The 22535-nt window shown below is 43.4% G+C and overlaps 1 protein-coding gene across 3 annotated transcripts in view; it reads left to right on the top strand.

The window, feature by feature from the left end:
* The window catches only part of TRPC5 (transient receptor potential cation channel subfamily C member 5), a 143149-nt gene that overhangs the window by 46158 nt on the left and 74456 nt on the right, over positions 1-22535 (top strand). For all 3 annotated transcript variants that reach the window (XM_050966215.1, XM_050966214.1, XM_050966213.1), the window contains exon 2: positions 4590-4988. In XM_050966215.1, coding sequence (XP_050822172.1) covers positions 4611-4988 — 378 coding nt within the window. In that variant the 5' untranslated portion in view covers positions 4590-4610. The remainder of the gene's footprint in view (positions 1-4589; positions 4989-22535) is intronic.

Raw genomic sequence — 22535 nt, 5'->3', positions numbered from 1 at the left:
GCTTTTTGAAGCTGTTTGAAGATTTGGAATATTACAAGTAGATCTGATAAAGAGGGAATAAATGAGCTTGAGGCAGGCAATATAGTCAAAGATAAATGATTAAGTATGGACCATGTGATATGTAATTTATTACCTGGTTCTCCTGCTTTTTACAATGCTCTGCATTTTATTGTTTGGATATCACCATCACATACATAGTGTTTATATAGTCATTGATGCTTTTGAAATCCAGCACATGTACCATTCAGAACACCTTTCCCTAGTCCCAAATATTAACTTGGCTAGGAGGAGACTTTGCTCTGTGAAAGGAAGTCAAATGAAAAATGTATATTTTTCAAGCTTTCTCTGCAGATTTCAGTATATTAAAGTCACTGTGTAATAGCAGCCATGTTTCTGTTTTTGCTACATTTCAAATACTTCGCTGCTGCTTCCCTTTGATGTCCCTGGGACTTACACAGATCTTTTCTGAGTTTGATTTCACCATTTTTTTAAATTTCCCTAAATACTTATAAGAGGGCAAGTTTCTGTCTCTAGAATAAATAAGCAGCAATGGTCAATGCAAATCTGTTGATCAGCAATCATGACTTCTTTATGTGTATGATGTTGCTCACAGCAGGCCAGTGAAGTATGAAAGTGAGTGACACACTATACAGTAGCACTTGTGGTAATTTGTTAGCTGTCTGAGTATATGTGATCATTTTGCTAACGGGTGGCTTTATGTTCTGATTTTACAGGAAAGATATAATGAGATTAGAACGTCCATCTACAACCCCTCCTCATCCATTCTAGATCTAAATCTGAACAGACAAACAAGAGTTAACAAACAGCTTGGTCGATCTGCAATGTAACCCAATGAGAAATATATTAGCTTGGACATTGCATGCTATCATTTCCACCCCCAGAAACGGTTTGTTTGAGGGGGGAGCAGCTGTACAAGTGACAGCGTATTTAACAGAGCTGAATGAATAATTCAGAGCAAATAATTCAGTTGATGAATTTTTCCTACTCTGATTTCATGGGGCTTCTCACGTGCTTGAAATGAAGCAAATGCTTTGGTGGATCAGAACCTTAGGCTATACTGGAGGCCAGGATCTATCTGTTTTAAAGGTTAATATGAATTGTGGGGTTTTTTCCTTTACAAAAAGCTATTGGAAAGACAATGGACTAAATTCTTGAATGATTTACACCCAGCGCCACTCCACTGACTTTCACAGGGTGGCAGTGATTGAAAATCATTGGAGAATTTGGCCCACTATTTGCAAATAATTCCATGAAAGCAAATAGAAATAGGAGTAAAAGATGTCCAGCTGGACTTGAATTTCTCACTAAAAGATCTCAGGCACGTTGAAACATCAATCTTCACAAGAGAATGATGTCTCCCTTCTCATGTCGTCCTCTGCATCACTCTCACTTCGCTGAGGGTCACTTCAGTTCTTCTTTGCTTTCAGGCCCTTTCCATCTCCTGTTGACACCTTAACTCCTTGCAAGCTGCTGATGTCCTTGCGTTATAGCTCCCATCTTTCTGGCCAGAATGATGCCTTTTAGACCTCGGGTAATGTAGACCAGGCCTAAGTGACATAGGAGCTGGATAGCTCCATTTTTCAGTTTCTTGACCCCTTAAGAGCCTAAGTCTTATTGAATGTCAATAGGTGCTGAGCTCCTAAGTCACTTAGGGCAAGTCTACACTTAACAAATGTAACTGACATAACCATATCAGCAAGGGCTGTGATTTTTAGACTATGTCAGAAGAGGGGGACACAGAAAATAATCAGTCTGGGAATGGCTTGGCTGCCTTACTGACTACCATCCTAGCACATTGAGCTGTCTGTTTAAGTTACATCACTTAAGCACGCAAATGCCACAGACAATATGTACAACAAAATAACAGAAGCCACTATGTTTAGCGTCAAGAAACGAAGCCAAAGTACTTAAGACGGGTTGTGTGCAAGGCTTCAACCATATCTCAGATTGTTTCTAAAGCATATGTGCTTCTAACGGTTTAAACAGATGTGAGTGGAGCTGTAATTCTTGTAAATTGAGAAATACTCCCATATTCATCAGTAGCAGGGGTTCTCACAGAGCATTTTCTGACTGGCCTAACCCATTGTAACGAATATATGGCCTTCTAAGACATTCACAGATGTCCCTTTGCTGCATGCCAGTACTTACCCCCAGTTTCATGGTGACAGCTGGGATAGAACTGGGATCAACCTGTTTCAGAAAACACAAGCCCCTAAACCAGGGGTCGCCAACCTGAGCCTGAGAAGGAGCCAGAATTTACTAATGTACATTGCCAAAGAGCCACAGTAATACGTCAGCAGCCCTCCATCAGCTCCCGCCCTCCAGCCCACAGTGCCTCCCGCCCGCCGGCAGCCCCACCAGTCAGCGCCGTCTGCCTGTCCAATCAGCTGTTTCACATGCGTAGGAGGCTCTGGTAGGGGATGGAGGAGGAGTGAGGGCATCGCAGGCTGGGGGGAAGGGGCAGGGGCCTTGGGGAAAGGGGTGGAGTAGGGGCAGGGCCTGGGGCAGAGCAGGGGGTTGAGCAGTGAGCACCACCTGGCACATTGGAAAGTTAGTATCTGCAGCTCCAGCCCTGGAGTCGGTGCCTGTGCAAGGAGCCGCATATTAACCTCCAAAGAGCCACGTGCGGCTCTGGAGCCACAGGTTGGCCACCCCTGCCCTAAACACTCGAGCGAAAAGAGAATCTGATTCAGTCCTTAATCTACTAAACACAGCTGCCCTATGGCAAGCACTTCTAAAGCCACATCGTAGAGAGCAGAGATATACCTGTAGTGCAATATTCTGTACAATAGGAAACTGCCACATCAGGTCTGACTGGTTAGCCCCTCAGCTTATTCAGTGAAATTTAAATTTCACACTAAGTAGCGAGATGCTGTGAACACACACTTCAGATTTAGATATTTATGCAGATTACAATAAAAAGTATTTGCACTCACTGCACAACAAGTGGATGGAATGAAAATATTTTCCCCACCTTCACTAATAGTTTTACTGCACATATAAACAAGGCATCACAATAACACTAAAAATAAACAGGTGCATGTGCAGGACAACGTGTTACACTGGTTGAGTTATTGGTAGTCTAGCAGTAAGAAAATAATAAACTCTCTATTTGGGATAGAACAAGTGAATACTTGGTTGGGTTACAGAAGGTCAGACCTGACAGATGGAAAGCTGGTCTATTTTTTGGCTTGTCAATCTTGACAGAATACTTCTTCAGCATAAATAACTGAGGTTGATCACTTCATTGAAAGCACAAGTACGAAAAGATGTCGGCTCTTGTATGGGGAATCTGTGGCAAAGCTAAAAATAAAGCCCAGCCCTCCTGACTCCCAGGCCTGTGTGTGACTCACAAAACCCTCCTTCTCCATCTGTTTTCTCCCCTTAAAAATCTCACCTTGCCACCTGGCGTAAAACTGAATGACACAAAACCCTGTTAAATTTGCTGCGTGGAACAATTCTGCATTGGGCAAACAGCTCTAACTGGTGTTTTTAACTTATGTACTGCTATGATACTGACTTTTTGGACCTCATTGGCTCCAGCCTGCAGACAACAACATTAAACAATGTCTGAAGGCCCCTGTATCCTCAGCGTGGTGCTTTTCCATCCCCTGTGCTCAGGGGCGGCTCTAGCTTTTTTGCCACCCCAAGCATGGCAGGCAGGCCGCCTTTGGTGGCTTGTCTGCAGGAGGTCCGCCGGTCCTGTGGCTTCGGCGTACCACAGGGACCGGCAGGCTGGGCTGGTGCCTGAAGCCGCCGCTGCATGTATACCTGGCCTATTTGTCAGGTAGCCTTGTGGGCTAGTAAGTAGTGATGGGATGGAGCTGAAGTTCAATTTGCTACACTTGTTCAAAGGAAGTTTTTTCCTAGGCTGCAGGCAGCCCTGCTGACTCTAGGGAGCTCCAGTAACTTGAACTCAACTTCAGGAGCTATTTATAAATGGGAGAAAGTTAAATTAAAAAAATGTGCTGAGGTTTTAAAATAAAACTATGACCAGGCCAGAGTATAAACACAGGGGGGAAATTAATCCCTTCTTCAAAGGAAGAAAAAATAAAAGATAGCAAATGAGAGAGCGCACAATAAAAGGAAAATTCATTAAGTATAACAGGCCAGTTTTGGATGGTGTAAATCAACACAGGCCCATTGACTTCAATGGAGCTATGATGATTTATACTAGCTGAGGACATGGTCCAATGATTATAAAGGGAGAGGAAAAACACTGAGTGGAAACATAGCAGAGGTGAGAAATCCACTTATTCACACATTTGATGGATAGTCCACTAACAACAGCTGGTGCTGGTTAGCAGATAAAGAAAATCATTGGCATGGCATTTAAAGTACAACCGGTGTCACTTTGTGCATTGTCCTGAGGAATATGACACTGCAACTTCTACTTTTCCATGTAGCCCCTCCTTTGATGAGTGTTGGGGAGTATTAAATTCATTGTACTGAAAATAAGCCCGAAACTTTCACTACAATTGACCTTTAGCAATTTGTTCCACTTGAATGGAAGCTAGTAGTTGCTGTAATTTCAGTCCCTAAGTGTCCTTCTTCTTTCTTCCAAACAGGTTGCACAGTCACTATGAACAATGGCCCAGCTATACTACAAAAAGGTAAATTATTCACCGTACAGAGACCGGATCCCATTGCAGATTGTGCGAGCAGAAGCAGAGCTCTCGCAAGAAGAGAAGGCCTATCTCATTGCTGTGGAGAAGGGGGACTATGCCAGTGTGAAACATGCCTTACAAGAGGCAGAAATCTACTACAACATCAACATTAACTGTATGGATCCTCTTGGACGCAGTGCCCTTTTAATAGCCATAGAGAATGAAAACCTGGAGATCATGGAGTTACTGCTGAGCCACAGTATTTATGTGGGAGATGCTCTGTTGTATGCAATACGGAAGGAGGTGGTTGGAGCAGTGGAGCTGCTTCTGAGTTACAGGAAGCCAAGTGGTGAAAAGCAGGTTAGTCAAATATTCAGGCAAGGAATTTTTATATTAGCTAATAGTTTGGTAAGAGATACCCAGTTGTTCAGAAGCTCCAGAGGATCTGGACAGGTCACAGACTTAGCTAGATAAGGCCTGGCTATTAATTGAATATGACATCACTATGGAAAATCCCAGGATGTTGTTGATTCTGTAGAGAGCACATTTCCCTTTGAATCAGTTCTGAGCCAGTGTCCCAGAACAGTTTGGGGAGGTGATGTGGGGGTACTGTGCTGTTGGAGGTGCTGTACAACACAGAACACACAAAATGAAGATCCTAATGAAAGATTCTTTGATCCTGTTTGTAAGAGTAGCTGTGTCAGTCCTGGTCTCCTGCTCAATTTCCAATCTGAGTAATCATATTCTGCCTTACTTAAATTCCCCCTGCAGTTTCAGTTTCAGATAGTATTCATTTTCACATCCCAAATTAAGGATGTGGGTAAAGTGATTTACCGATAGATACTCTGTGTAGCAATTTAGTGGGTTTTTTAATTAAATTCCAATATATAAATCTAAGCTATTGTTTTCTTGCTATTAATACATGGAATCACTTTTCAAAGACAGATCCCAACATTGCAAACACTGATGCATGTGCTTAGCTTTAAGCAGGTGAGCAGTCCCATTGACTTCAACCTGTACACATGTGATAGCTGCCATGCATTGGCACGGCCGTACCAACAGACTGGCTATTGAACTGGAGACCTCCAGAGCAAAGAGCATGAGTTGCTACAGCTTGAAATAAAGCACTGTAGTTGTGGGGGGCAATAACTCATTTCCTCTGTGGTTTGGCAGAGAGGGGGACCTGTAACAGACCCTGGGTCGCACATGTGCTTAACATTAATCACATGGGCAGTCCTACTGAAATCAATGAGACTGGCCATATACTTAAAATTAAGCACATGCAAAAGTGCTTGCAAGATCAAGGCCCATGAATGTTACCTTTTGTACTGTACAATTTTTTCTCTCATCCTCATTTACAAATAATGTAGCTGATAAGTGGGCTGCTATGTGTACTGTGATGGGGTAAGGCCAGATGGCTACAGTAAAGTACTGAGGAACAGGTATGTTAACCCCAGGCTAAACAAATCCCTAGTACCATGGTAACCAAATGGCAGTTACTCCAGGTTAATCAAGGCACCTGGGGCCAATTAAGATCTTTCTAGAAGGCAGTGGAGACAGCCACATTGATTAGAACACCTGCAGCCAATCAAGGCCGGCTAATCAGGGCACCTGGGTTTAATAAGGAGCTCACTCCAGTCAGGCAGGGATGAGCCAGAGGAGAGGAAGCGCATGTGAGGAGCTGGGAGCAAGAGGCGCAAGGAGCTGAGACTGGGAGGATGTGCTACTGGAGGATTGAGGAATTATCAGACAATCAAGACATTATCAGACACCAGGAGGAAGGTCAAGCATTATCAGACAACAGGAGGAAGGTCCTGTGGTGAGGATAAAGAAGATGTTTGGAGGAAGTAGCCCAGGGAGTTGTAGCTGTCATGCAGCTGATACAGGAGACACTATAGACAGCTGCAATCCACAGGGCCCTGGGCTGGAACCCGGAGTAGAGGGTGGGCCTGGGTTCCCCTCAAACCTTGCAACTCCTGATCCAACACAGGAGGAGTTGACCCAGACTGTGGGTTCCACCAGAGGGGAAGATCACTGAGGTGAGCAAATCCGCCAATAAGCGCAGGACCCACCAAGGTAAAGGAGGAACTTTGTCACAGTACGTAATACTAGACACACTGTAGATTTTTTCCTGTCCTTTGATTAGAACATCTGTCTACCTATCTGTCCATTCCAATGCCTAATTTCTGTTCTGAAATCCACTGGAACATGTTCCCTGTTGGAACATGTTCCCAAGAATTGAGGGATTAATGTGATTTAACCATAAAAGGCCCTCGTGTGCAGCCTTTTGATAATAGTTGTAAATAATCCAAAGCAAACAATGAAGAAATACTCCAGATCATCAAAGATAACTTTGAAGGATGTCCCACTTACAATTCAGAAACCATTCCACAAATCCTTTGAATACTAACTAGCAATATGTTGCTGGAACATTAGATAGATAGATAGATAGATATTTTCTGACAGAGTTAAATTGAAATACTACTTTTCTGTTTTATCCTGATGTTAGTGACAAAATATGGACCATACATGGGAAATTGAACTGTAGTCTTTTCTCACTGTTCTAGAAAGACTGGTTATCTTGTTTAGAGATATACCAGAATGACAGAAAGTAGCACAGAACTAAAGATAAACTGAAGCTTTATTGAAAGGGTCGTCAGTATAATGGGAAAATGCTGAGGTTAAATACAAATACTTTTGAATGATCATGAAAAGAAAGTGCTGTGATTCTATGCAGGCTTCAAAAAGTTCTCTTGTAATTCGGAATTTTTTGTTCCTAGTGATTCACCGCCTCTGCTGTTTTAAGCTGATATAGTTCCACTGATGTCAGTGAAGAGAGGCTGATTTACATCAGCTGAGGATTGGACCCAACATCTTTAGTTTAGTGCTACATTTCAAAGCACTAAACTATATACGTATCTATTTTCTCTTTCTACAGCAACGTTTATATCTTTGTGCATGTGTGTGTGTGTTCCATTAATGCCAGTGGGAACTGCGCATGTCTGTTAAGGAAAAACAATTTTCATCCTGATATAACAGTTACATTTTACACAGAGTTGTGCAAAATGTTCCCGATAAAATCTCCAAACACACAAAATACACCTGGTTCAGATCCAGATGGCACAGAATCAGATTCGTTGCCAGAGTGACCCCCTTTCTTCAAGGGTGGGGGGAAAACAGGATTGCCTTTGACATGCTCATTACACTTGCAGCTCTGCATTAAGACAGTGAGTATAATCAAAACTAGTATAATCACCTGCCGGTGTCAGGAAGGAATTTTATCTCCAAAGCACAGTTGGCTAGATGCATTCTGGATGGGTTTTTTGTTTTTGTTTCACTTTCCTCTGAAGCATCAGAGATTGGCAATTGCTGGAGACAGGACATAGCACTGGTGTGGACAGCGCTTAGGTCGCTGTAACTTGTGTCACTCAGGGTGTGGGTGTGTGTCTTTTTCACACCCATGAGCGATGTAAGTTAGATCTACTTAAGAGGTAGTCAAGTATCAGAGGGGTAGCCGTGTTAATCTGGATCTGTAAAAGCAGCAAAGAGTCCTGTGGCACCTTATAGACTAACAGGCATATTGGAGCATGAGCTTTCGTGGGTGAATACCCACTTCGTTGGATGCAGTAGTATAGACCCGCCCTCTGATGTCTGGCTGGTTTTTCTTGCTTATATGATCAGGGTCAAACTCATCCCCAGATTTGAGTTCAGGAAGGAATTTCCCCCCAGTTCAGATTGGCAGGACCATGTGTGTCTGTCGGAGGGGTGAGGGCAGTTGCCTAGCTTTGCAGCATAGAGCATGAATTGCCATTAGTATCATCAGGGTGTATCTCACCTAATCAGTTCCCTGCCATTGCAGGTACTTCAGACATTGAGAACACCTCAGTCTCTCCCCGTGGGGGCGTGCCACAGGTTAGTCTCCTAAGGACTGAAATGCTTTGGTCTAACTCAGTATACATCTAGGAACAAGGAATGTCAGACATTCTTACAGGATGGGGGAAGCAGTGACTCTGAAAAGAGACTTAGGGGTCATGGTGGATAATCAGCTGAACAGGAGCTCTCAGTGTGACGCTGTGGCCAAGAGACCTAGTGCAATCCTAGGATGCATAAACAGGGGAATCTCGAGTAGTAGTAGAGAGGTTATTTTACCTCCGTATTTGGCACTCAGGAGCGGCGCCAGGGTTTCTGGCGCCCTAGGCAGAATTCAGGGGGTGGCATTTTGTGCGCTCCCCACGGGGCGCACGGGAGCTTCCGGTTCCACTCCCATCGCACTGCTGAAGAAGGTCCCTCCACCAAAATGCCACAGGCGACAGCAGCAGTCATCGAGCTGCTCAATTGCCTGCCGCTGTTTCCTGCGGCACGTCGGCAGCAGGTCCTTCTTCAGCGGTGCGACAGGAGCGGAACCGGAAGCTCCCGTGCGCCCCGTGGGGAGCACACAAAATGCCGCCCCCGAATGCTGGCGTCCTAGGTGACCGCCTAGTGTCGCCTAATGGAAGTGCCGGCCCTGTTGGCACTGGTGTGACCACTGCTGGAATCCTGTGTCCAGTCCTGGTGCCCACAATTCAAGAAGGATGTTGATAAATTGGAAAGAGTTTAGAGAAAAGCCACAAGAACGATTAAAAGATTAGAAAAAAACGATTTATAATGATAGACTTAAGGAGCTCAGTCTATTTCGCTTAACAAACGTAAGGCTAAAGAGTGACTTGATTTCAGTCTACAAGCATCTACTTGGGCAACAAATATTTAATAATAGGCTGTTCAGTCTAGCAGAGAAAAGTCTAACTCAATCCAATGGCTGGAAGTTGAACTAGACAAATTCAGACTAGAAATAAGGTGTGAATTTTTAATGGCTAGAGTAATTAATAATTGGAACAATTTACCAAGGATCAAAGTAGAGTCTCTATCACTGGCCATTTTAAAATCATAACTGGGCGTTTTTCTAAAAGATCTACTCTAGAAATTATATTGGGAAAGTTCTAATGCCTGTGATATACAGGAGGTCTGGCTAAGTGATACGATGGTCCCTTCTGGCTTTAGAATCTATGAATCTATAAATACAGGGGTCACAGGGTGAAATATAACAGTCTGTGATAGACAGGAGGTCAGTCAAAATGATCTGATGGTCCCTCCTGGGCTTAAAGATTCTGACAAAGAGGTTTGTCACAAGCCCAGATTCATTCCCATTTTGAGTGGCCCTGGGTCAGCCTAAGAACTTGTGTACAAACTAGGATTTATTAGCTATACCATCTCAGAATTTCAGGTTGTTCTGATCTGCGGTTTTGGTTTGGGCCCTTTGGGAGACCTCATTGGGAGTTTGCCTGCAGACGGCTGCAGGACTGGGTTTTTAGCTCTTCAGCCTCATCAATACTAATGAATTGGTATTCATGCACAGTTTTATTGCATGAAATGAAAAGAAGTGCCTAGTTAAGCACAATAAGAACACATGGCTTAATGCTTCGACCCACAAAGCTAATCCCGGAGCAGCCTGTGTCAGAACTCAGACTCCTTATGATAGCCTCAGAGCAGTGCCAATGCACATTCTCCTGGATCCTTTCCTAGGGAAGTCCTAGGGTAGCTCCCCACCAAACATCTTTTATGAGAGTACCCTAGAAATCCTCTTAGCACAGAATAGCAGCTGAAGTTGAATTGTATGCCTTCTATGTGCACGTATACAGGTCCTCCTTGGCTGACATTATGGTCGTGGCAGTGTCAGGGCTGCCCGGGGGAGGGAAGTGGGGCAATTTGCCCCAGACCCTGGGCCCCACAGGGGCCCCGCGAGCACTGGACCAGTGGCGGTCTGGGTCTTTGGCGGCATTTTGGCGTCAGGGGGCCCTTCAGTTCTGCTAAAGACGCGGAGCAACTGAAGGAACCCCACCGCCGAAATGCTGCCGAAGATGCAGACCGCTGCCGGGTGAGTACAAGTGCCACAGCTGCCCTGCTTTGCCCCAGGCCCCCTGAATCCTCTGGGCGATCCTGGGCAGTGTCCTCATTCATGCCAAGTAAAAATAAAAATGTTGCTCCTCTTTGGCTGAGCAGTAGCTGAAATCCAGGCCTTGCAGAGTAGTTTCTGTTTGGCGGAGAAATCAGTGACATGAAGTCATGTTATTTTCTGAGCGCAGTCTGTTTATTTATACACAAGGGTTTGTTTCCCTGGACAGTGGTAGGCACAAAACTGCACATGGGCAGCTCTTTTTTGCAGAAAACTAAAGTCAGACATGGTCAGTTCTGTTCCAGAGAGAGGCGTTCTGTTTGCTCGGTTTCTGCTCCTAGCTGCTTGAGATATAGCCTTCTTCCAGCCTCCCAGCTCTGAGTTATGGGCTTTGGAAACCCTATTAGCGCCACGCTTTCTTGACATCTCACTGGGAGTATCAGTTTTTTGCCCTATAAAAGTGTTTCAGGTGCTCCTGATGTCGCACCTATTCACCTGAACGAGGTCTGTGACTGTTTTTGCACGATGGCAGGCCACTAGTACCTTCAGGCATAACTAATCTTATAAACATATACAGACAGCCTGATATGGTCTACCTTTTACTGAAGGCTGGACTGTGGCTGGTGTGTACACGGCTCCTCGTGCGAAGAGCCTATCCCTCCTTCCTTGCACAGCCAGCTCAAGTGCCTGCCACAACTGTAGTCACTGTGCATCTGTATGGGGCAGAAGAGGAAGAGGGGAAGGCTGAGGAGAAGACACCACAAGCCCACTCCTCCCACAAATGATCCACAGAATGGCTTGAACCAACCAGCTGCAGAGGGCAGGAGGTGGCAGGTTTGTGTAATTTTTGGTAGTGCCTAGAATGGCTCCAAGTCCCACCCCCCATCCCACCTGCCTTGTAAGCCAATATATATATTTAAAAATAATGTAAAAATGGGATGGAAACAGTAAGCATTTAACAATTTCCCTATATTGCACAATATCGCTGTCATAAGAAAAAAATATTTAAGAATATCAACTTTATTAATACTCTTTTGAATATGGAAATGACCAAGCACTCTTGGATCACTAACACTCAAAAGCAAATGCTTTCTAAAATTAAAACAAAATGGAGCCCCTTCTTTTGCGATGTTCTACAAGAGGGGTATGGGGCGGCCCCTTGCCCAGTGTGGGCCAGAAGCGGTGACTACGGGTGGGGGAAGGGGGAGAGAGTGTCACGACACTCACCCAAGCCCCAGCTGCTCAGGTCCAGGCCTTCCCTGTGGTGGGTGCAGGGGGGGAGAGGCTGCCATCACGTGTGCGTTTCCTCCCCTGTTGCTGTCCCTCACGGTAGCCTCACTGGGGGGGAGACGGGAGGAGGGAGGGGAATGGCGCTGCCCCTTGCCAAGTGAGGGGCAGGAGTGGTAACTGTGTGCAGGGGGGGCAGAGTCTCACAAGTCCGACACTCACCCAAGCCCCAACTGCTTAGGTCCAGACTCCAGGAAGCCCCCTCAGAGTTGGAGTCATCTCCTGGTGGGTACCGGGGTGGGGGTGTTGCCATCATGTGTGTGCCTCACCCCGCCCCCCCCCCCGGAGGCTCAGCAGCTGCCTCTGCCTGATGCCAACGCCACTCCCTTTGTTATAGCCAGCAGCAGCCAGTGAGGGAGCACAGTGTGGAGCAGCAGGGCAGCCACCAGCTGCCCAGGGTGCAGGCAGGGATGCTCCTGGGGAGGCACACGGGGGTGGCAAGCGAGGCTGGGGGACACTGTGGGGGCAGCAGGTGGGGCCGGGAAGAGAGACCTGGCCCCAAACATTGGTGAAGCCAAGCCCCCATGCTCCGAATATTGCTGGAGCCTGGGCACCATGGGCCCATATAACTCTAATGGATGTAGCCTGGGCACCCCTCAGACACACAAGGGAGCTTCCCATGGAAGCTTGGCCCTGGCCCCAGCTCAGGCCTGGGACTATATAGAGATCTCAAGGTAGCAGGGGTTGCAGTGGTTTCAAAAGTAGAGCAAGAGCTTTTGGTTTTTGCTTGCTTTTTCCCTATGAGAGTGCCAGGGTCCCATCCCTGCCTCTCAGAGCCTGATTCAAATTGGTGAGCTTGACACAGCAGCAAAGGACTTCATATGCGATTACTAAACCCAGCAGGCAACTCCTCACGCCTTTGTTAAACTGCAGTTTTGATGTTAAACTGCTGTTTTCTGAAAGCTCTATGACATTTGAAGTGATATGTCATATGTCAGTTACTATAACAACACACTTCTCCAGTGCTGCAGCTTGGCTTGTATCAGATGTGTCTGGAAAGAAAGAAATGAGATTTTGTTTACATTGGAAGTTTAGGAGAGATGGGGCGAGCAAAAGCCTCTTTGAGGGAACTGAGGTAGCACATTATATCTGAACAATGATGTGTTAAAGTAGCTCTATTTCCTTTTAGGTTCACCTCCATGGAACTTGGCATTTCTCACAAGGTCTCTTCTGTCTGATTATTACAATGGACAGCCACAGTTTTCTGTTTTCCATACTACAGGTCTCTAGATGAACTGTTAAAGAGACTACACCAGTTATACACAGAATAATTTCATTGCTAACTTAATGTTACAGCAGTTGTGACCCACAATGACCCCTTTTGGAGATTTTGGGTTCAGCCACAGAGGTGTCATGTCATGGGACTCTGACCTTTGTTTTAATCAATGGAGTGATTGTAGGGAGAGGCTGATATGTTTCATTCCCAGTAGAGAATAACATCCATGCTCACTAAGGGCCTGATCCAACTCCCAATGTGGTCACAGGTACACCTCTACCCCGATATAACGCTGTCCTCGGGAGTAAAAAAATCTTACCACATTATAGATGAAATCGCGTTATATCAAACTTGCTTTGATCTGCTGGAGCGTGCAGCTCCCCCCCCCCCGGAGCACTGCTTTACTGCGTTATAGCTGAGTTCTTGTTATATCGGGTCGCGTTATATCGGGGTAGAGGTGTACTTCGAATGTGAATTAAGATAAAACAAATTCAGGCCGCTTTAATTCTGAATGACATTGTCCACATAGGGATTTCATGCATCTTAATGAATCCACTTCAAATTCACACTATTAGTTAAATCAGATTTTCCTGGATGTCCCCATGTAGACAAGCCTGTAGGTGTGTGGATATTAATTTCACTTACAAAAGAGAAACCACGCCTTTGAAAATTTACATTATGTTTATAAAGTTTTCTCCATAATAATCTTAATCTTATTTTTAGAAGCAATAGTATTTCCAAATAACTCTCTCACTGAGGACATGATCTTTCAGTGAAACCTGCTGAAGGACAATAGGAGTCTTTCCATTGACTTCAATGGATTTTGAATTAGAACCTATAGGCATTTACGTTTTTTTTAATTGTTTCCTATGTGATTTTTACAGAACAATGCAGGTGCCTTGCTGAGTGCTTTGTGTAGTTCTTAGTGCAAATACATGCAATTTGCATGAATCTGCCATACATTGTAAATCATGGAAATAAGTTCATTTCTAACATAAAATGTACAGTCTATGCTGAATTCTGAACCCTATTTCTGTTCTTTAAGAAATGAACTTCTATCAATTATCTGGATTAATTTTTTGTCCTCAATCTACCCATAAACACTTTCCTGGGTAGCTGTTTTGCTCATGTCAATCAGGGCTAACATCAAATGTTTACATAAAGATGATATTAACATCCCTCTTCTATCTGCCATAATTAGTAATTTGCCTCAGGCAGCTGGCTTCAAATTAATCTGGTTCGCAGATGGGACTGAAATGCAATGTCTCAATAACTAAAATACAAAAAAGTGTCTTCAGTATTGATAATTCTCATTGTATTTGTTTCAATGGTCAAAAGGCCCCATGAGTCAATAAGATCTTAACAGACAACAATCCTCATATCTTCCAAAGAAAAAATACTGCAGAAATAAGCCCAGGGGGATTTTTTTTTCCAGAAAACACTGTAGGGAATAAAGGACAATATTTAGGATCTGTGTTAATAATCCTCAGACACCTGCTAGAAGCAGGCTTGATAACATTTGAAAACTTAAACTTGACCTTGAAAATCCTGTTTCAAATGAGTTGATGAATAAAAGTCTGTCTTATTCTCTGTATATGTAAATACCAGATATCTGTTGCCCCAAGGCAATCTTTCATGAACCATAAATGATATGCTACATTAAACCTTTTTTTTTCATACCAAAGTCAGGTTACTTCTTTGAGGGTGTTTCCAGCTGAGTAGTCATAATCACGTAGGGATCTTCTTCTCAACTAAAAGAGACAAGAGAAGAGTTTCTCTAACCTTTCCACACACCTCGATGCAAGTGTAACTGAGTCACAGAGTAACTAACTATGGTTATGAAAATTAAGGAAACAGCTTAGATATCACAGAGATGATTGTGGTATTAAAACTAGATATGAAAGAATGAAAAATCTTGGAAACCAGTGGGATTAGGTAGGACCTCTACACAGTGAGAAGATTGAAGGTCTGAACTGCCCATTCTTTTCAAAGTCATAAAAGAGATCATCCCTTATATTTCTTTCCTGTAGAAAAAGGAATGACCCTTGCCTCTGACCTTACTAAAGTATTAAAGAAAAGCAGGGATCTGTGTACTCACAGCACAGTGGTATCAAACTCCAGAGCTGCAACACTGAGACGGCAAACCAAGGAAGAAATGAATGTGGGAGTGGTGTTCATGGAGCGGCAAGGCAAATGTATGTGCGGCGTACATACTGCTCCATATAGTGATTATGGTAGAAGCACAACTTCAGTGTTAGTTCTAGGACATCTCTGAGAAGATGCCTTAGCCAACCTGCCTGAGATGCCACAGAGATGAGCATGTGAAGTGCCGGACATCAGAAACTGACTACTGGCAAAAGGAGCACAAAGCCTAAATTTAACCGCCTGTCTAGGAACTTCTGTGGCCTTCATCATTGTATCAGAGCATCTGAGACAAGGGTTTCACTGGAACAGGAAAGGTTTAACAATAGTTGGAAGAGTTTAGAGTCAAAGTTATCCCAGAGAAGGTTCAGAGGGAACTGTGGTACTAGAAGAAAGTTTGCTGTAGGTACTTGGTATGGGAATATTTGAAGACACAACAAGGAAGAAAGATTGTGTCTGAAAAACCTAAAAGTGATTGTTGCAGCTCAAATGTCTAACAGCTCTGTCAGCATCCACTCTTTTCATTATTTTTATTGCTGTAGTAAGAACTCACAGCTATAGTTAGCAACAGGCCTTTGACAGTGAAAACTGCGTCACAAATCGAGTCCATCTAATTAAACCAACAGCAGAGAAATCACCACTTCATTTAATCATCGCATTAATCAGGAAAAAGCCATATTTTAAACTTAAGAGTAGGTAGCAAAGACTGGATGTGTGGAAGAACCAGGAACAACATCCTCAGGGTGATATACCAGATTGTGACAGGGTGCGCTTCTCACCCACATCCTCAGTCACTCCAGGAACTGCCCAGACTCTTTTCTTTTAGTGTCCACTCTGTATAATATATTCAAGTTCCTTCCACCAATAACTGTACAGAAGAAATACTCCCTGCCTCAAAGACAGACAGAAGGTCAGGCAATTGGAACTATGATGGATGCTGCACTAGGAACCTTCTTTACTCATTTAAGAGAGAGTTGTTCCTAATACCTCAAGCAATGTGTTCAACATGACCCTATGTCACTTCCTTAGCAGCTCATAAAAATAAATGTCATTGATCCCCAGTAACTTAATATCATGCTAGCTCAGCTGTCTGAGCAAACTGGTGACCAGAAATCTGAGAACAGGGGAAGAAAGTTCCTCACACATCACTGTGCCGTTCCAGAGTCGGGTGGTAGCTGCTCAAATTAAAGCTGGGTGAACTATTTGCAACAAACTCTTTGTTCAACAAATTTAATCCTTTTTATGTTTCTGCACAAACATTTGTTTTGATCAGTTTGTTGTGGTAATGGTTAATCAACATATTTGGTAACATAATGGTTAATCAACATATTTTAGGCTGGGGATTGTTCACAAACGACATGACTATGGCTTCAATCTTCATTATTTGTTCAACTTGATTGGTCCCCTAAATCACATATTTGTTTCTGCTTCCTGACTGGCTACCTCCCAAGCCCAGAAAGAGATTTCAAGCTGGACACTCAAACTCTTTCAGCGTGAATATTCATGAATATCTGTTTGTGCCACGAGTATTTGTAACACTTTCTCATTCATATTTTCAAAGGAAAGTCTGCCTGGGTGAGTGTTGGAGGGAAGTGAAGAGAACATATTGTGGGCACCACCAGAACAAATTCATGGGTTTTATTAAAAACTAATGCTTGGGCCTAATCTTAAAGCTCAGTCCAGACCTGGAGCTGAACCCAACCACAACCGACCTGAAGCTGACCCAAGAGTATTGAGTCATTTTCAGAACTGACACAACCTGGAACCAAACACTTCCTGTTGAAACTGTCTGTGCTGCCTATGTCATGTCCTTGGGGCTTGACCTGGTGAGAGCTTCTTGCTCCCCTCGCCCCATACATGTGATCTGTCTCCAATTGCCTCCTGCCTGTGGAGCTGGGGAAGCAGCAGCTGCATGTGCTGCTCCTGCCAGATACCACTGCCTAGCTGTGCTGCAGCCCATTTGCAGAGTCACTCTACAGCGCACACAGAACACAATGAGGTGGCGTGGCTAACAGGAGCAGGGCATGCAGCTACTGCTACCCTGACCCCATCAGCAAGAGTTTTCAGACCTGACATAACCCAAGCACTTTAGTTGAGTCCCACCAGATTCGGTCACATGTCAAGGCACTAGCTCACAGTACTTTTGCAGAATTCATCTAGATCTGCTCAGAATGCCAGATATACCCATATCTAACCTTGCAGTTCACTTACCCCTACACTGTGGCAATGACTTACACTTTACAATGCTAGACAATGCAGTGTTTACTAGTGACAGGATACTTGATTCCCCCTAACTCTGGGACTGAGAATATTATTTCTGTAATACTTCCCACCTCTGCTTACTAGTAAAGTGGAAATCTTGTAGAGACTGTCCAAAGGCCAATCTCAACTTGAGTCTACCTTGAAGGAGCATGTTGGCACACCAGCCAAACTGAAATGGTTCAGGGCAGCATGCATCATGGTATTTAGTTCATGGGAACGTGAACAGGGCTCAGGTGCTGCACTTGAATATTCCCCACATAGAAAGAAAATGCCAAAGTTCTGATGCTATTGATGAGTCATATCTTGTTCCAGCAGCATTTAAAGTGTGTCACTAACTATGTGGTTTTTAAATGATAGCATTAGAACCACTGAAGAAAGGTCTTGGATAAGTGGTAGCAAAGAGAACGAGGAGTACTTGTGGCACCTTAGAGACTCCTCATTCCTTTTGCTGATACAGGCTAACACGGCTACCATGCTGAAACCTGGTAGCAAAGGAAGATTTTACTCATTCTGATCTTTTTTTCCTATTGGGAGAAGCAATCTATTTTCCAAATTGCTACTTTTTGTCAGCAATGACTCTGTAGTCTTTTCACTCTCTAGTTCAGAAGCTATAGCATCAAATTTCATATTCTGCTCTTTATTACAAAAACAAAACCCACCAGCCTGGCCTAACAAAATCAAAATGGGTGGAGAGCTAAGGCATGTGCTTTGTAAGTTTAGAGATCTGTTTTGTGAAAGACCATTGGGCGGGGTCAGACAGCATTAAGTCCAGCACAGAAGTGATCCCAGATATAACCATTTGCATAGTTTTTTGTAATGCTGCTCTTTTGCCATCAAATCTGAAATTTAAAGAAATACGGTTAAGTAGGAATAAAAAAACAAAACAAAACCCTCTTCTAAACAAAAGCTGTTACATATTTAGTCACTGAAACAAGGATTCATACCCTGCCTGCATGTATTAATAAATTAGAGGAAAATGCAGACATTCTACATAAAAGGAAGATGACATAAAAGACCATAGATAGCATAAATATTAAATTGTATTTGCACATCTTGTCCCTGTTACCGTTTTGTCTGACTTGGGAATGTGTAAGTCAAATGAAGTAATTTAAAAAGTCTGGAAATGCAATTGTCTTTTCTGAGTAAACCTTAGAAAAAATCATGAATAATAATAATAAAAAGCAGATGACTTTACAAGCTATGCCTGATAATCACTGCAAATTGCCAACCGTGCAATGACTTTACATCTACACGTTTGGGTTTCAGGGAATGCTTATGTGTAAATTGTACAATGTGTAAGGTGCAGTGGAGCTCCAAAGCCTTTATTTGGGACAAAGTCTAAACAGGACTGGAAGTGGGTAGTCCTTCAGCAAGATGAATTTCCCATCTTTAACAAAACAAAACAAAAAGCCCACTGTTGTCAGGCTTTAGTCTATGTTGGGGTGACCAACCTGAGCCTGAGAAAGAGCCAGAATTTACTAAAGTACATTGCTAAAGAGCCACAGTAATATGTCAGCAGCCACCCATCAGCTTCCCCACCCCTGCTCCCAGCACCTCCCACCCACTGGCAGCCCTGCTGATCAGCACCTCCCCCTCCTCCCCACACCTCCCCATCAGCTGTTTCATGGCGTGTGGGAGGTTCTGGGGGCAGGGGAGAGGAGCGAGGGTGGCAGGCTCAGGGGAGGGTGCGGAAAGGGGTGGAGTGGGGGCAGAGCCTGTGGCAGAGCCAGGGGTTTAGCAGTGAGCACTCCTCAGCACATTGGAAAGTTGACGCCTGTAGCTCCAGTCCCGGAGTTGGTGTCTATGCAAGGAGCCACATATTAACTTCTGAAGAGCCGCATGTGGCGCCGGAGCTACAGATTGGCCACCGGTCTATGTTGTCACCAACACTCCTGTTCCTATCAGTGAATAGCTCTTCAAATCGTAATGACAAAAAAAGTGCTTTATATTTTTAAGTGGGAAAAAAAATTCTCATCTGCACTAACACGTCTGTCAATGTGGACTGCAGCAAAGGGGCTAAATTGGATTTACTCCTTTATCAGCATTACTAGACGTGTTTCTGAACTGCTGCTGGAGAATCTTGGGAAATGATTGTTGTGTCTAATAAGTAACTTGGGAACAATTGGGCTTTGGCAAAGCTTTAATAACGCCAGTCACCCTGTGAGCCAGATTCTGATCTCAGTTATATCACTGTAAATGTGGAGTAACTCTGTTGAGTTACTCTGGATTTTTCTCAATGTAAACAAGGTTGGAATTTGGTCCTCTGTTTATTCTATTGAATTTGACAAATATTATTCAGCTAACCCTGCGCTATGTAAATGAATAAAAATAGAGATACATTTACTAACGGAGGGAGTGGAAGCATCAGAGAACCACATCACAACACAATATGTAACAGTGTTTGTACAAATCGGAAGTCATGAATATAAAAGAGGATGCGGTCGTTAAAATCCTTACAGCACAGAATCCAATCCTTGCTGCTTTATAATCAATGGAATTAAAACAACAAGGAGTCTGGTGGCCCCTTAAAGACTAATAAAGTTATTTGGGCATAAGCTTTAATGGGTAAAAATTCCACTTCTTCAGATCCACTTCTTCAGTCTCCATGCATCTGAAGAAGTGGGTTTTTTACTCACAAAAGTTTATACCCAAATAAATTTTGTAGTCTTTAAGGTGCCACCAGATTCTTCATTGTTTTTGTGGATACAGACTAACATGGCTACCCCTCTGATAATGGAATTAAAACTTCCTTATGACATGAGATGAGCCTTCCAAACTGGATTCTTGTTCCAGTAGGTTCCTCTTAAGTTGTGTCCCTTGTCTCAGTTAAGAGCAAACCAGCAGGTTGAATTTAATTTAAAACATAAGAGGTATAAAGACAAGCTATCTAATTCTTAACAGCATCCTGCTGGGATCAGGAGAGGAGACTATGCATTGGTTACCCTCCCTCTTTGTCTAAACATCAACTGCCTCATCTTACTTCTTTCATTCTCACCAGGAAGGGAGAGTGACTTATGCAGTGTACTGCTGATAGGTATGCTTATGCCAGTAAAGGAGGAAGTGCTCATTCCAGACTGAACAGTGCTAGGTTACTTAGATATTATATTTGCAAAATCATTCCCTTGTACATATTTCCCCCATAAAAGAGGAGTTATTATTGCATCATGAGCCATAAATAGTGACATCTTTTGGCAATCTATCTGGTTACACTGCAATTCTTACTTCACGTCCAGACTAACCCGCGGCATCGGCGGGTTACAATCGATTGCTCGGGGATCGATATATCACGTCTAGTCTGGACGCGATGTATCGATCCCCGAGCGCGCTTACATCGATTCCGGAACTCCATCAACCCGAACGGAGTTCCGGAATCGACACGGAGAGCCGTGGACATCGATGCCGCACCGTCTAGACTGGTGAGTACCTCGATTTTAGAAATTCGACTTCAGCTACGTTATTCACGTAGCTGAAGTTGCGTATCTAAAATCGATTTTAATACCCTAGTCTGGACGTGGCCTGAAACACATGGCTGAGCACAAGAAGCCAGGTACAACTCTGATACCACTGTCAAATGCCCTAAGTATGCTTGCTAGCTCTGCGTAGGTTATCCCAGGGGTACATCTTGGATTTTAAATACGTGGTTAAGCAGCCAAATTAAAACTAAAACAGTCTAGGGCAAATATGACTGGCTGAATATCTATTTTGCTTCTTCTTACCATTGGCTAAAAAAGAACTGGTCATATTAAAGTCATATGTTTCCCCTCTCTTGCATTGTTTTAGAAAGTAAACACCAAAGTGCTTACCATAGGCCAGTGTTTTTGGCCTTGACAACATTTTAAAATTTAAGTACTGTATTATATAGTAACCTTTGATTAGTGATTGGCTACTACAGTGTGCTGAAAACGGTATGGATCCACATTTTTGCTTTCAGTTATGCCATTGTAAATCTGAGGTACATGGACATTTTGGGGTTTACACTGATGCGGTTTGAGAGCAGAATTTGTCCCAATGGCAATATCCTCAGCTGAGCATATTACTGTAGATCCATTGAAGTTACTGGAGTCAGACCACTGAAGATCAGGCCCATGGCTGAAAGCTTGCCTACAATTGAGTACTCTGAGCACCAGAGTTAAAAGATGTTCATGACAAGTCCAAAGACAAGCCTAGAACTTTTTTCCTTTCACCAAATAGATAGTGGCATTCACTATGTTTTATTAATTAACTATGTAATTTCACTCAATTAATTGCTCTGTACTGAAAAATCAACCACTGTGTTTATACATTGTTACTGCATTGTGCATTGTCACCATTTTAGCCCTGTAAAGAGCCTCTCCAGGTGTATCTGACTAGATGTTACAGCCTTGAAATCAGTATCTCTGGAATCACTGCTTAAAACTGATGGTTAGCATCCTCTTATTGTATCAGCTAATGTTGCATTTTTCAAGAGCCCCACAATACAAAAAGACACAAACACCTTTTTGGACCAGAAAGTCTGTATCGTGGATGTAGGCAGGGAGGTGGGATCAGAAAAGTCACTGTATGTCTACATGATCCAGTATGTGTTTTAAAGTCCTTTTTGCCAATAGTGACGCTGTAGTCTAACATTGACTCTGTCTGTCCCCCATGTCTCTCTATTTTCAGAACAGAATCTATAAGTGTCACAAACAGGATAGTGATTCTGAACTGACAACCAGTGTTAAGGTATCTTCCCAGCCACATTGTGACTCTGGTGTCTCAGGTTTCACAGGTGGTGAGAGTTTATGCTGCAAAAGCCTGTTTGTTTTAGACCATTTGTGGCAGTTAATTCCATGTGGCTCCTTTACAATTGTTCATAGAAAACTGATATACTACAAATAAAGGTTCATTGGTCAGTAGATTATCCAGACTCTGATTTTGTCGTGTTTTGTTTTCAAGTGTTGTAGTTGGATCTATACATAAGATTGTACCAGGGAATCTTTGTCTAGTGATGCCTTACTCTCTGAATCAGGAAACCCTTGAGATTTTCATTCTATCAGATATTAATTAAGTGGTGGGAAATAACCACATTAAGTAAATGTTCATATCACACTTT

The sequence above is a fragment of the Gopherus flavomarginatus genome, chromosome 8 (assembly GCF_025201925.1).
Source record: "Gopherus flavomarginatus isolate rGopFla2 chromosome 8, rGopFla2.mat.asm, whole genome shotgun sequence".
Classification (NCBI taxonomy): domain Eukaryota; kingdom Metazoa; phylum Chordata; order Testudines; family Testudinidae; genus Gopherus; species Gopherus flavomarginatus.
This window is presented reverse-complemented; position numbering and strand designations above follow the sequence as displayed.